Consider the following 14882-nt stretch of genomic DNA (forward strand, 5'->3'; position numbering starts at 1 on the left):
CGCATTTGACACTGTGGATCACCAGCTCCTCCTCACTATGCTCCGCTCTATAGGCCTCAAGGACACAGCCCTCTCCTGGTTCTCCTCCTACCTCTCTGACCGCTCCTTCACTGTATCTTTTTCCGGCTCCTCTTCCTCTTCTCGTCCCCTTACTATCGGGGTCCCGCAGGGCTCAGTCCTAGGCCCCCTCCTCTTCTCTTTATACACTGCCCCTATTGGACAAACAATCAGCAGATTTGGGTTCCAGTATCATCTCTATGCTGATGACACCCAATTATACACTTCTTCCCCTGACATCACCCCTACCCTAATTCAAAATACCAAGGATTGTCTGTCTGCTGTCTCTAGCATCATGTCCTCCCTCTATCTGAAACTAAATCTCTCTAAAACTGAACTTCTTGTGTTTCTCCCCTCTACTAACCTCACTCTACCTAACATCGAAATAACCCTGGAGGGTTCAACCATAACTCCCAAGCAGCATGCCCGCTGTCTTGGGGTCATATTCGACACTGAACTTTCCTTTACTCCGTACATCCGATCACTCAGTCGCTCTTGTCACCTGCATCTTAAAAACATCTCCAGAATCCGACCTTTTCTCACCTTTGAAACTGCTAAGACTCTTACTGTCGCTCTTATTCATTCTCGCCTGGACTACTGCAACTCTCTTCTGATCGGTCTCCCTCTTACCAAACTTTCTCCTCTCCAATCCATCTTGAATGCGGCAGCCAGGGTCATATTTCTGTCCAGCCGCTTCACCGATGCCTCCATCTTGTGCCAGTCATTACACTGGCTACCTATTCGCTACAGGGTCCAGTATAAACTCATCTCTCTCACCCACAAAGCTCTCCACTGTTCTGCACCGCCTTATATCTCCTCTCTCATCTCTGTCTATTGCCCTACACGTGCCCTCCGTTCTACAAATGACCTAAGACTAACATCCCCCGTAATCCGAACCTCGCACCTCCGCCTCCAAGACTTCTCTCGTGCTGCTCCAGCTCTCTGGAATGCACTTCCCCAGGTGATCAGACTGATACCTAGCCCTGACCTATTCAAGCGCGCTTTGAAAACCCATCTCTTCAAACAAGCCTACCACATCAACTACCCAGCAAGCTAACCTTGCCCTGTTCCCTCCTTCCAAATATTACTCTGAATCTGCACCCTACTATTCATCTGTCTCCACACCCTTCATGCACATGATAACTGCACTTGATACTTGTCTATTGCACTTAAACACACGGGCTGATGACCGGATCATGCAGCTTTATATGAAAATCCCTATTATAATTGCCAGACCTGAATTAACAAGCATTTTTCACCTACTGTGTCCCCCCATTTCCTTGTAGATTGTAAGCTTGCGAGCAGGGACCTCACTCCTAATGTCACTGTTTGAATTGTCTTAACATGTATTGAATTTATTGTCTGTACATGTCCCCGCTTAATTGTAAAGTGCTGCGGAATATGTTGGCGCTATATAAATAAAAATTATTATTATTATTATTATTTATATGTAAAATCATCCTTAAAACCCATCCGTCGTGATAATATATATGAATCTAATGAAAATGTAGAGTCCCTGTGGGTAGAGATAAGGGGAGGGGGGAAAAATAATAAATTACTGATAGGGGTTTGTTATAAATCTCCAAAAATAATGGAAGCTACAGAGAATATCCTCATAAAGCAAATAGATGAAGCAGCGACTCAAGGAGAAGTCATTATTATGGGGGACTTCAACTACCCTGAAATATATTGGGGAACCGAAACCTGCAGTTCCAGCAAAGGTAATAGGTTTCTGACAACGATGAGAGACAATTACCTTTCACAACTGGTTCAGGACCAAACAAGAGGGGGGGCACTGCTAGACCTAATATTAACCAACAGGCCAGACCGCATATCAAATGTAAGGGTTGAGGGTCACTTGGGTAATAGTGATCACAAATTAATAAGTTTTCATGTATCCTTTAATAAGATGTGTAGTAGAGGGGTTACAAGGACACTAAACTTCAGGAAGGCAAATTTCCAACGGATGAGAGATGATCTTGGTGCAATTAACTGGGACGATATCCTGAGACATAAAAATACACAAAGAAAATGGGAGACGTTTATTAGCATCCTGAATAGGACCTGTGCACAATATATACCGTATGGGAATAAACATGCGAGAAATAGGAGGAAACCACTATGGCTAAATAGAGCTGTAAGGGGCGCAATAAGAGATAAAAATAAAGCATTTAGAGAATTAAAGCAAGTAGGTAGTGATGAGGCATTAAATAAATACAGAAGATTAAATAAATTCTGTAAAAAGCAAATCAGGACAGCAAAGATTGAGACAGAGAGACTCATTGCCAGAGAAAGTAAAAATAATCCCAAAATATTCTTTAACTACATAAATAGTAAGAAGCTAAAACATGATAGTGTTGGTCCCCTTAAAAATAGTCTGGGTGAAATGGTGGATGAGGATGAGGAAAAAGCCAATATGCTAAATGACTTTTTTTCAACAGTATTTACACAAGAAAATCCCATGACGGATAACATGATCAGGGATAAAATTCTCCATTAAATGTCACCTGCTTAACCCAGCAGGAAGTACGGCGGCGTCTACAAATCACTAAAATTGACAAATCCCCAGGCCCGGATGGGATACACCCCCGAGTACTGCAGGAATTAAGCACAGTCATAGATAGACCACTATTTTTAATCTTTAAAGATTCCATAATAACAGGGTCTGTACCACAGGACTGGCGTATAGCAAATGTGGTGCCAATATTCAAAAAGGGGACAAAAACTGAACTTGGAAATTATAGGCCAGTAAGTTTAACCTCAACTGTGGGTAAAATCCTGGAGGGTTTTCTAAGAGATACTATACTGGAGTATCTGAAGAAGAATAACCTCATGACCCAATATCAACATGGGTTTACAAGGGACCGTTCCTGTCAGACTAATCTGATAAGCTTTTATGAAGAGGTAAGTTCCGGACTGGACCAAGGGAATGCAGTGGACGTGGTGTACATGGACTTTTCAAAAGCTTTTGATACGGTGCCACACAAAAGGTTGATACATAAAATGAGAACAATGGGGATAGGGGAAAATATGTGTAGGTGGGTTAAGAGCTGGCTCAGGGATAGGAAACAAAGGGTGGTTATTAATGGAGCACACTCGGACTGGGTCACGGTTAGCAGTGGGGTACCACAGGGGTCAGTTTTGGGCCCGCTTCTTTTTAACATATTTATTAATGACCTTGTAGGGGGCATAGAGAGTAGAATTTCAATATTTGCAGATGACACTAAACTCTGCAGGGTAATTAATACAGAGGAGGACAATTTTATATTACAGGAGGATTTATGTAAACTAGAAGCTTGGGCTGATAAATGGCAAATGAGCTTTAATGGGGATAAATGTAAGGTCATGCACTTGGGTAGAACGAACAACTTGTATAATTATGTGCTTAATTGTAAAACACTGGGCAAAACAGTCTCTGAAAAAGACCTGGGTGTATGGGTGGACGACAAACTCACATTTAGTGGCCAGAGTCAAGCAGCTGCTGCAAAGGCAAATAAAATAATGGGATGCATTAAAAGAGGCATAGATGCTCATGAGGAGAACATAATTTTACCTCTATATAAGTCACTAGTGCGACCACACTTAGAATACTGTGTACAGTTCTGGTCTCCGGTGTATAAGAAAGACATAGCTGAACTGGAGCGGGTGCAGAGAAGAGCGACCAAGGTTATTAGGGAACTAGGGGGTCTGCAATACCAAGACAGGTTATTACACTTGGGGTTATTTAGTTTGGAGAATCGAAGGCTTAGGGGTGATCTTATTACAATGTATAAATATATGTGGGGACAATACAAAGACCTTTCTAATGATCTTTTTACTCTTAGACCTGTGACGGGGACAAGGGGGCATCCTCTACGTCTGGAGGAAAGAAGGTTTAAGCATACTCACAGACGCGGATTCTTTACTGTAAGAGCAGTGAGACTATGGAACTCTCTGCCATATGATGTTGTAATGAGTGATTCACTACTAAAATTTAAGAAGGGACTGGATGCCTTTCTTAAAAAGTATAATATTACAGGGTATATACACTAGTCTCCTTAATATTGCGTTGATCCAGGGAGCTAGTCTGATTGCCGTATGTGGAGTCGGGAAGGAATTTTTTTCCCCAATGTGAAGCTTACTGTTGCCACATGGGGTTTTTTTGCCTTCCTCTGGATCAACATATTAGGGCAAGTTAGGATAGGATATGGGTTGAACTAGATGGACTTAAAGTCTCCCTTCAACCTTAATAACTATGTTACTATGTTACTATGTTACTATGTTACTATTATTCTGGTATTTGGCAAAAATTAATAATTATGGTAATCCTAATTGACCTAAATCGGTAAAGATTTCCTCTGATTTCATGTCAGATATTGAGAAAAACATGCATATGTGTATTTTTATATAGTGTATGTAAACTTCTGATTTCAAGTATATGTCTATTCACTCTGTGTGGTGGGGAAAGGAAGAAACTTAGTACCTCGCCCTTCTCATTGGAAGATGAACAGCGCTGCTGATGTCCCATCCATACATACCTGAGTGTACCTGAGTGTACCATCGGCAGGTATCATGCACTTTTACTATTAAGTAGAAGGACACATGCACAACACCTGCCGTGTGAACAGAGCCTTAAATAGTAGTTCTAAGCACAACATGAGGTTACGATTTGTAATTACTTACCTTCTGTTCACGTTCGGCTTGTTTATATTTTAAACTTATAAAATTCAAATCTGACATCTCGGAATCAGTTTGTCGAGCCTCAATCAAACGACTAATATAACGATTCACACGGGTGCCTGGAGTATTTTGTACGACATTTGTAGAAAATGAAGAACGGTTCCTGAGTTTTTCTGAGGCTGTTCGTAAAGCTCTCCTCTAATTTAATAAAATATGAGAAAAGCCAGTCATAAATAATGATTAGCAAGAGATACTTGTGGTTACAACTATTAATTTTACATGCAGTATAATGAATGTTTTAACACAGGTCACTCTCAAAAACATTTCAATTATTGAACAACTCATTCTTACTTTGTATATTTATCATCAAATTTTGAGAAAAGTATATCTAGTGATAATTGATATATATATGATAACGGGACCTGCGTTCTTATCAGGAGTAAGGAGGAAAATGTTTTGTGCCTCAATAACAATCCATATACAGTACAATATATCTGTCTGTATTATCTGAAACTCATCTACATAATTTAACTAATATATGTGGCTCTTCATCAGCGACTTTGTAATTGTAAAACTTTGCGCACCACAACTTTATAGGCCTCCAATATTGCACAATGAAGCTTAATCAAGTACCCAAATGAGCATATGGTGAAACATGTAAAAGATTACTAAAGAGGAAAACAAATTGTTAAGGGCTGGCAGACTGCACCAAATAATAAAGAAGGTAATTAGGTGCGTTCGCAGCCCGGGGTCCATCGTGCAGAGATGGTAACTGCTGCTCGGTAATGGCGGACGCTATATGGCAGTATAATAAATGAACACACGCAGTTAACGTCACCCGGTGCGTACGGGGGCAGACTCTGTTGCTTCACAGAGCCGCACTGCCACTGAATAGAGATGCTGAAGCTGGTTAAGCTCACAGAGCTCGGCGAAGTGAGCACTGGTTTAAGGTCACAGGACTCTGCCCCAAGACACAGGGTCGGAGTCCCTCTAGACTCACCAGCACTCGGCGCCGCAGCTGCGGAGCCAGGAAGGACTAACTGAGGAGTTACCGCACTAAAGTGCATATAGTGTCGCACTGGCGGATGCCACTAACCAGACTAGACTTAGGACTGAAAAGTGCACTTTAATAATACAGAAGTGCGCACGGTGCCGCTCTGACAGGTGTTGCAGTAGATGGAGTACAATAGTGCCTTGTGCTGAATGGCACAACCTGGCACTAAGAGTCGTGCATAGAACTGGATGCACAGTGGCGCATAGACAATACCACTTCTAGGCACTGACTCTAAACCCTAAACCCTACAAACATGCGTATCCAAGGGAGGGGTGTTATAATGAATCAGTCACCAGTTTCATGCATCCATCATCACTCACACAAATAGTATAAAGAGTCTATACTAGCGCATAGCCAAGCAGCCATGTGAGCCTTTTACAGCAGCGTCCTTCCGGGACCTTCCTGATGGTCCAATCCAAGCTGCTTAAGTACCTGAGCATGTGACCTCCGACCTCCAATGAGAGGTCGTCCCACGGGCATGCTCAGTAGGCTGCAAAAAAGGACTTAGCCTCTGGAGCTGCTCGCTGCTGGCTAGTACGGATTGCTAAAGCTGAACCAGAGGTGGCAGGAGCAACCAACCTGACAGCACTAGCTTGAGCAAGATGCCGGGATCGACGCCTTTGCTGAGCAGCTTCTTCTGCGGTCGGGACTAAAAGGGAGACCGCAGAAGGCAAGGCTCAGGATTCCTTCTGTGCAGAGGCAAGAACCCGACACCTAACACAAATGACTGTATTTTCTATTTCTCTGCAAAAATCACATTTACAGAATAATTTCTAGAATATAAGTAGAGGAGCTGTTGCTAATTTTCTTACCTTATCGTCATCCTCACAAGTCATTACATTGGAAAAAGGGATTTCCGCCTTAAACATCTTACGACAGTGCATGAGCTGAACTAGGAGATAGCAGACAGTCTTGAATTTCATCCTTTTGGCAGGCTTTATATCAGACAGAATCAGTCCAGGAAATATCTGGCAATAGAAAAATACATACATTAAAAGCTGCTTAGATTAAAGATAATTAAAAAAGTGTAAGACAAGAAATATATTTGCAATTTGTTTATTTTACTTGCTTATATAACAATATATAATTACACAGCACTCTCCATACATCATCATCACTGATCCCTTTGGGGCTCACAAGCTAATTTCCCCTATCAGTATGTCTTTTGAGTATAATCGGAAGCCGGAGAACACAGAGGAAACCCACGCAAACATGGGGAGAACATACAAAACTCCTTGCAGATGTTGTCCTTGGTGGGATTTGATCCCAAGAATCCAGCACTGCAAAACAACAGTGCTAAACACTGAGCCACCATGCTTTTACGGTTTACAATTGCCCTTTCCTGTAATCACTGATTTTTACAGTATTATAAATAAGTTGTTTTGTTTTCTTAGCAATCCCAGAATTTATAGTACCATCATTACTGATTCTTTCTTCCATTTCTCACGATTGCTTCCAGTTTAGGTTTTATACAGTGCCAAAATTAAAGACATTGTCTTTTACCACATTATCAATGCAGTCCTTAAAGGGCCCTATTAACATGTCATAGCAACTAAATGGAGCACCTACATGAAAGAAACAGACAGGCACTCTCAATAGTATGCACAACAATATTTTAGGCTATCTGCCATCCTGATTCTAGTTTATGTGAGCGCTACAGTGGGGAAGCAACGTATTTAGTCAGCCACCAATTGTGCAAGTTCTCACACTTAAAAATATGAGAGAGGCCTGTAATTGACATCATAGGTAGACCACGACAATGAGAGTTCAAATGAGAAAACAAATCCAGAAAATCACCTTGTCTGATTTGGCATGATTTATTTTGCAAATTTTGGTGGAAAATAAGTATTTGGTCATTAACAAAAGTTCAGCTCAATATTTTGTTATATATGCTTTGTTGGCAATGACAGAGGTCAAATGTTTTCTGTAAGTCTTCACAAGGTTGGCACACACTGTTGGTGGTATGTTGGCCCATTTCTCCATGCAGATCTACTCTAGAGCAGTGATGTTTTGGGCCTGTCGATGGGTAACATGAAATTTCAAAGCCCTCTAAAGGTTTTCTATGGGGTTGAGATTTGGAGAATGGCTAGGCCACTCCAAGACCTTCATATGGTTCTTACGATGCCACTCCTTCATTGCCCTGGCAGTGTGCTTGGGATCATTATCATGCTGAAAGACCCATCCACTTTTCATCTTCAATGCCCTTGCTGATGGAAGGAGGTTTGCGCTCAAAATCTCACGATACATGGCCCCATTGATTCTTTCATGTACACGTATCATTCGCCTTGGTCCCTTTGCAGAGAAACAGCCCCAAAGCATGATGTTGCCACCCTCATGCTTCACAGTATGTATGGTGTTCTTTGTATACAACTCAGCATTCTGTCTCCTCAAAACATGACGAGTTTTGTTTCTACAAAACAGTTCTACTTTGGTTTCATCAGACCATATGACATTCTCCCAATACTCTTTTGGATAATCCAGATGCTCTGTAGCAAGCTTCAGATGGGCCCGGACATGTACTGTCTTAAGCAGGGGGACACGTCTGGGACTGCAGGATCTGAGTCCCTGGCAGCATAGTGTGCTACTGATGGTAGCCTTTGTTACGATGGTCCCGGCTCTATGCAGGTCATTCAATAGGTCCCTCCGTGTAATTCTGGGATTTTTGCTCACCGTTCTTGTGATCATTTTGACCTCAAGGGGTGAGATCTTGCGTGGACCTCCTGATCAAGGGAGATTATCAGTAGTCTTGTATATCTGACATTTTCTTATTACTGCACCCACAGTTGATTTTATCACACCAAGCTGCTTGCCTATTGCAGATTCAGTCTTCCCAGCATGGTGCAGGGCTACAGTTTTGTTTCTGGTGTCCTTCGACAGCTCTCTAGTCTTCACCATAGTGGTTTGAATGGTGACTGTTTGAGGTTATGGACAGGTGTCTTTTATACTGATAACAAGTTCAAACAGGTGCTATTACTACAGGTAATGAGTGGAGGACAGAGAAGCCTCTTAAAGAAGAAGTTACAGGTTTGTGAGAACCAGAAATCTTGCATGTTTTTAGGTGGACAAATACTTATTTTCCACCATAATTAGCAAACTAAATCTTGCCAAATCAGACAAGGTGATTTTCTGGATTTGTTTCCTGATTTGGAATCTCATAGTTTTGTTCTACCTATGGTGTCAATTACAGATCTCTCTCATCTTTTGAAGTGGGAGAACTTGCACAATTGGTGGCTGACTAAATACTTTTTTCCCCACTGTATATATATATATCTATTTATATAATTGCCTTGCTGTTTTCATTTCCTGTTCTATCCAGATGTCACCGTATCCCAGAATTCCAAGCGGAGGAAGTTCACCGACTGCCATATTGGGACACCCACGTGATGGGTGTCTCAATATGGAAACTGCTGCTGGTACCAACCTATTGCACGGTACCACCAGCAGAGCACCGTCGCACCACACACACACACGCTTACACACACACACTCACATTCACACTCACACTCTCACACTCAGTCACACTCACATTCTCACACTCAGTCACAGTCACACTCACACTCACGCAGCCTCTTGGGCGGTACCACCAGCAGAACACCATCGCACTGCGCCTGCATGAATTCCACACAGGTGCAATGAATCATTCGGCTGATCCCGGCGTCAGATGTGAGACGTGTCTATAGGTAGAGGAAGCCGGTTTTCCCATGAACGAAAGTTCATTTTAAAAATTGTCTGTGTCTGACCATGTGCAGAGCATACCACATCTCCTGGGCAGTGACACACACACACATACATACATACACACATTTGAGCTTTATCTAATATATAAAGCTCAAAGTGTGTATGTATGTGTGTGTATGTCCGGGATAGGCATCCGCACCATCGCAGCTACAGCCACAAAATTTGGCACAGTCACACGTCTGGACCCCGAGAGCATCCTAAGCTATGTTGTGAGGCGAAATTTTAACCCCGCGCGTTCCAATTCACCAAAACAATTTTGCCCCCATCTACATAATGGGGAAAAAGTGTGTGCGTGTCAAGCCCCGCCCCTCATTATGATGTCATAATGCCCCTATTTGCATACTGGGGAAACAGTGTGTGCGTATCAAGCCCCACCGCTCATTATGATGTCATAATGGTTGACTACGGGATGGAGGATGTGTGATGGGTATATGGGCACTGGACTATGGGATGGAGGATATGTATATGGGCACGGGACTATGGGATGGAGGATGTGATGGGTATATGGCACTGGACTATGGGATGGAGGATATGTATGACGGGTATATGGGCACTCGACTATGGTATGGCGAATATGCATGATGGGTATATGGGCATGGGACTTTGGGATGGAGAATATGTATGATGGGTATAGGGGAACTCGAATATGGGATGGATGATATGTATGATGGGTATATGGGCACGGGACTATGGGATGGAGGATATGTATGATGGGTGTATGGGCATGGGACTATGGGATGGAGGATGTGTGATGGGTATATGGGCATGGGACTATGGGATGGAGGATGTGTGATGGGTATATGGGCACGGGACTATCGGATGGAGGATAATTATAATTTGTTATAACTAACCACAGTTAGTTACTATGCCCGGGCAGCGCCGGGCTCTTCAGCTAGTCTAATATATAAAGCTCAAAGTGTGTATGTATGTGTGTGTGTGTATGCGTGTATGTCCGGGATAGGCATCCGCATCGTTGCAGCTACAGCCACAAAATTTGGCACAGTGACACGTCTGGACCCCGAGAGCGTCCTAAGCTATGCTGTGAGGTGAAATTTTAACCCCGCGCATTCCAATTCACCAAACAATTTTGCCCCTATCTACATACTGGGGGAAAAAGTGTGTGCGCGTCAAGCCCCGCCTCTCATTATGATGTCACAATGGTTGCCATGGCGACACTGATGTTATCATAGGTTGCAAGCCCTGCCGCCGCTCATTATGATGTCATAATGGTTGACTATGGAATGGAGGATGTGTATGACGGGTATATGGGCACGAGACTATGGGATGGCGGATATGTATATAGGCACGGGACTATGGGATGGAGGATGTGTGATGGGTATATGGGCACTGGACTATGGGATGGAGGATGTGTGATGGGTATATGGGCACTGGACTATGGGATGGAGGATATGTATGATGGGTATATGGGCATGGGACTATGGGATGGAGGATATGTATGATGGGTATATGGGCATGGGACTATGGGATGGAGGATATGTATGATGGGTATATGGGCACGGGCCTATGGAATGGTGGATATGTATGACGGGTATATGGGCACGGGACTATGAGATGGCGGATTTGTATGATGGGTATATGGGCATGGGACTATGGGATGGAGGATATGTATGACGGGCATATGGGCACGGGACTATGGGATGGAGGATATGTATGACGGGTATTTGGGCACGGGACTATGGGATGGAGGATATGTATGATGGGTATATGCGCACGGGACTATGGGATGGAGGATATGTATGATGGGTATATAGGAATTGGACTATGAGATGAAGGATGTGTGATGGGTATATGGGCACTCGACTATGGGATGGCGAATATGTATGATGGGTATATGGGCATGGGACTAGGGGATGGAGGATGTGTGATGGGTATATGGGCACTCGACTATGGGATGGAGGATATGTATGATGGGTATATGGGCATGGGCCTATGGGATCGTGGATATGTATGATGGGTATATGGGCACGGGACTATGGGATGGAGGATAATTATAATTTCTTATAACTAACCACAGTTAGTTACTATGCCCGGGCAGCACCAGGCTCTTCAGCTAGTCTAATATATAAAGCTCAAAGTGTGTATGTATGTGTGTATGTATGTGTGTGTGTGTGTGTGTGTGTGTATGTGTGTATGTCCGGGATAGGCATCCGCACCGTCGCAGCTACAGCCACAAAATTTGGCACAGTCACACGTCTGGACCCCGAGAGCGTCCTAAGCTGTGCTGTGAGGTGAAATTTTAACCCCGCGCATTCCAATTCACCAAACAATTTTGCCCCTATCTACATACTGGGGGAAAAAGTGTGTGCGCGTCAAGCCCCGCCTCTCATTATGATGTCACAATGGTTGCCATGGCGACACTGATGTCATCATAGGTTGCAAGCCCTGCCGCCGCTCATTATGATGTCATAATGGTTGACTATGGAATGGAGGATGTGTATGACGGGTATATGGGCACGAGACTATGGGATGGCGGATATGTATATAGGCACGGGACTATGGGATGGAGGATGTGTGATGGGTATATGGGCACTGGACTATGGGATGGAGGATGTGTGATGGGTATATGGGCACTGGACTATGGGATGGAGGATATGTATGATGGGTATATGGGCATGGGACTATGGGATGGAGGATATGTATGATGGGTATATGGGCATGGGACTATGGGATGGAGGATATGTATGATGGGTATATGGGCACGGGCCTATGGAATGGTGGATATGTATGACGGGTATATGGGCACGGGACTATGAGATGGCGGATTTGTATGATGGGTATATGGGCATGGGACTATGGGATGGAGGATATGTATGACGGGCATATGGGCACGGGACTATGGGATGGCGGATATGTATGACGGGTATTTGGGCACGGGACTATGGGATGGAGGATATGTATGATGGGTATATGCGCACGGGACTATGGGATGGAGGATATGTATGATGGGTATATAGGAATTGGACTATGAGATGAAGGATGTGTGATGGGTATATGGGCACTCGACTATGGGATGGCGAATATGTATGATGGGTATATGGGCATGGGACTATGGGATGGAGGATGTGTGATGGGTATATGGGCACTCGACTATGGGATGGAGGATATGTATGATGGGTATATGGGCATGGGCCTATGGGATCGTGGATATGTATGATGGGTATATGGGCACGGGACTATGGGATGGAGGATAATTATAATTTCTTATAACTAACCACAGTTAGTTACTATGCCCGGGCAGCACCAGGCTCTTCAGCTAGTCTAATATATAAAGCTCAAAGTGTGTATGTATGTGTGTATGTATGTGTGTGTGTGTGTGTGTGTGTGTGTGTGTGTATGTGTGTATGTCCGGGATAGGCATCCGCACCGTCGCAGCTACAGCCACAAAATTTGGCACAGTCACACTTCTGGACCCCAAGAGCGTCCTAAGCTATGTCGTGAGTCGAAATTTTAACCCCGCGCGTTACAATTCACCAAACAATTTTGCCCCTATCTACATACTGGGGGAAAAAGTGTGTGCGCGTCAAGCCCCGCCCCTCATTGTGATGTCACAATGCCCCTATTTGCATTCTGGGGAAGCAGTGTGTGCGTATCAAGCCCCGCCCCTCATTATGATGTCACAATGGTTGCCATGGCGACGCTGATGTCATCAAAGGTTGCAAGCCCTGCCGCCGCTCATTATGATGTCATAATGGTTGACTATGGGATGGAGGATGTGTGATGAGTATATTGGCACCGGACTATGGGATGAAGGATATGTATGATGGGTATATGGGAACGGGACTATGGGATGGAGGATGTGTGATGGGTATATGGGCACTGGACTATGGGATGAAGGATATGTATGACGGGTATATGGGCACGGGACTATGGGATGGCGGATATGTATATGGGCACGAGACTATGGGATGGAGGATGTGTGATGGGTATATGGGCACTGGACTATGGGATGGAGGATATGTTTGACGGGTATATGGGCACGGGACTATGGGATGGCGGATATGTATATGGGCACGGGACTATGGGATGGAGGATGTGTGATGGGTATATGGGCACTGGACTATAGGATGGAGGATATGTATGATGGGTATATGGGCACGGGACTATGAGATGGCGGATATGTATGACGGGTGTATGGGCACGGGACTATGGGATGGAGGATGTGTGATGAGTATATGGGCACCGGACTATGGGATGGAGGATATGTATGATGGGTATATGAGCAATCTACTATGGGATGGCGAATATGTATGATGGGTATATGGGGATGGGACTATGGTATGGAGGATGTGTGATGGGTATATGGGCATGGGACTATGGGATGGAGGATGTGTGATGAGTATATGGGCACCGGACTATGGGATGGAGGATATGTATGATGGGTATATGGGCAATCTACTATGGGATGGCGAATATGTATGATGGGTATATGGGGATGGGACTATGGTATGGAGGATGTGTGATGGGTATATGGGCATGGGACTATGGGATGGAGGATGTGTGATGAGTATATGGGCACCGGACTATGGGATGGAGGATATGTATGATGGGTATATGGGCAATCTACTATGGGATGGCGAATATGTATGATGGGTATATGGGGATGGGACTATGGTATGGAGGATGTGTGATGGGTATATGGGCATGGGACTATGGGATGGAGGATGTGTGATGGGTATATGGGCACGGGACTATGGGATGGAGGATAATTATAATTTGTTATAACTAACCACAGTTAGTTACTATGCCCAGGCAGCGCTGGGCTCTTCAGCTAGGGTATATGGGCACTCGACTATGGGATGGAGGATATGTATGATGGGTATATGGGCATGAGACTATGAGATGAAGGATGTGTGATGGGTATATGGGCATGGGACTATGGGATGGAGAATATGTATGATGGGTATATGGGCATGGGACTATGGGATGGTGGATATGTATGATGGGTATATGGGCACGGGACTATGGGATGGAGGATAATTATGATTTGTTATAACTAACCACAGTTAGTAACTATGCCCGGGCAGCGCCGGGCTCTTCAGCTAATATATATATATATATATATATATATATATATATATATATACTGTATATATAGTGGCGTGGCTAAGGGTTGTATAATCAATGGGAGATATGTGTCTCAGAGATGGCTTGTCTACATAATGTAAGGCATAATAGATATTGCTATATTATTAATGTTTTGCAAGGACCTGTGGTGAGGTCACAGTCACGTGACCAGTCAGCTGCTGGGTTTGTGGGTGTGGCTACACCCTTATAATGTAGACTGCTCCTGAACCAGAGAGTTGTAGGTGGGAAGGACTAAGTCTCCCGTGTGTGCAGAAGCTCCAGGTCTGAG

The 14882-nt window shown here is 44.0% G+C and overlaps 1 protein-coding gene across 1 annotated transcript in view; it reads right to left on the reverse strand.

Annotated features, from left to right (window-relative positions):
• ADCY1 (adenylate cyclase 1) overlaps window positions 1–14882 on the reverse strand; it is a 1907157-nt gene that overhangs the window by 485390 nt on the left and 1406885 nt on the right. Inside the window, exons 8-9 of the mRNA XM_073549833.1 lie at window positions 6583–6738; window positions 4720–4914 (exon numbers count right to left, since the gene is read on the reverse strand). Coding sequence (XP_073405934.1) covers window positions 4720–4914; window positions 6583–6738 — 351 coding nt within the window. The remainder of the gene's footprint in view (window positions 1–4719; window positions 4915–6582; window positions 6739–14882) is intronic.

This window comes from Dendrobates tinctorius, unplaced genomic scaffold, assembly GCF_039654945.1.
Source record: "Dendrobates tinctorius isolate UK_male_01 unplaced genomic scaffold, ASM3965494v1 ptg000162l, whole genome shotgun sequence".
Lineage (NCBI taxonomy): Eukaryota > Metazoa > Chordata > Amphibia > Anura > Dendrobatidae > Dendrobates > Dendrobates tinctorius.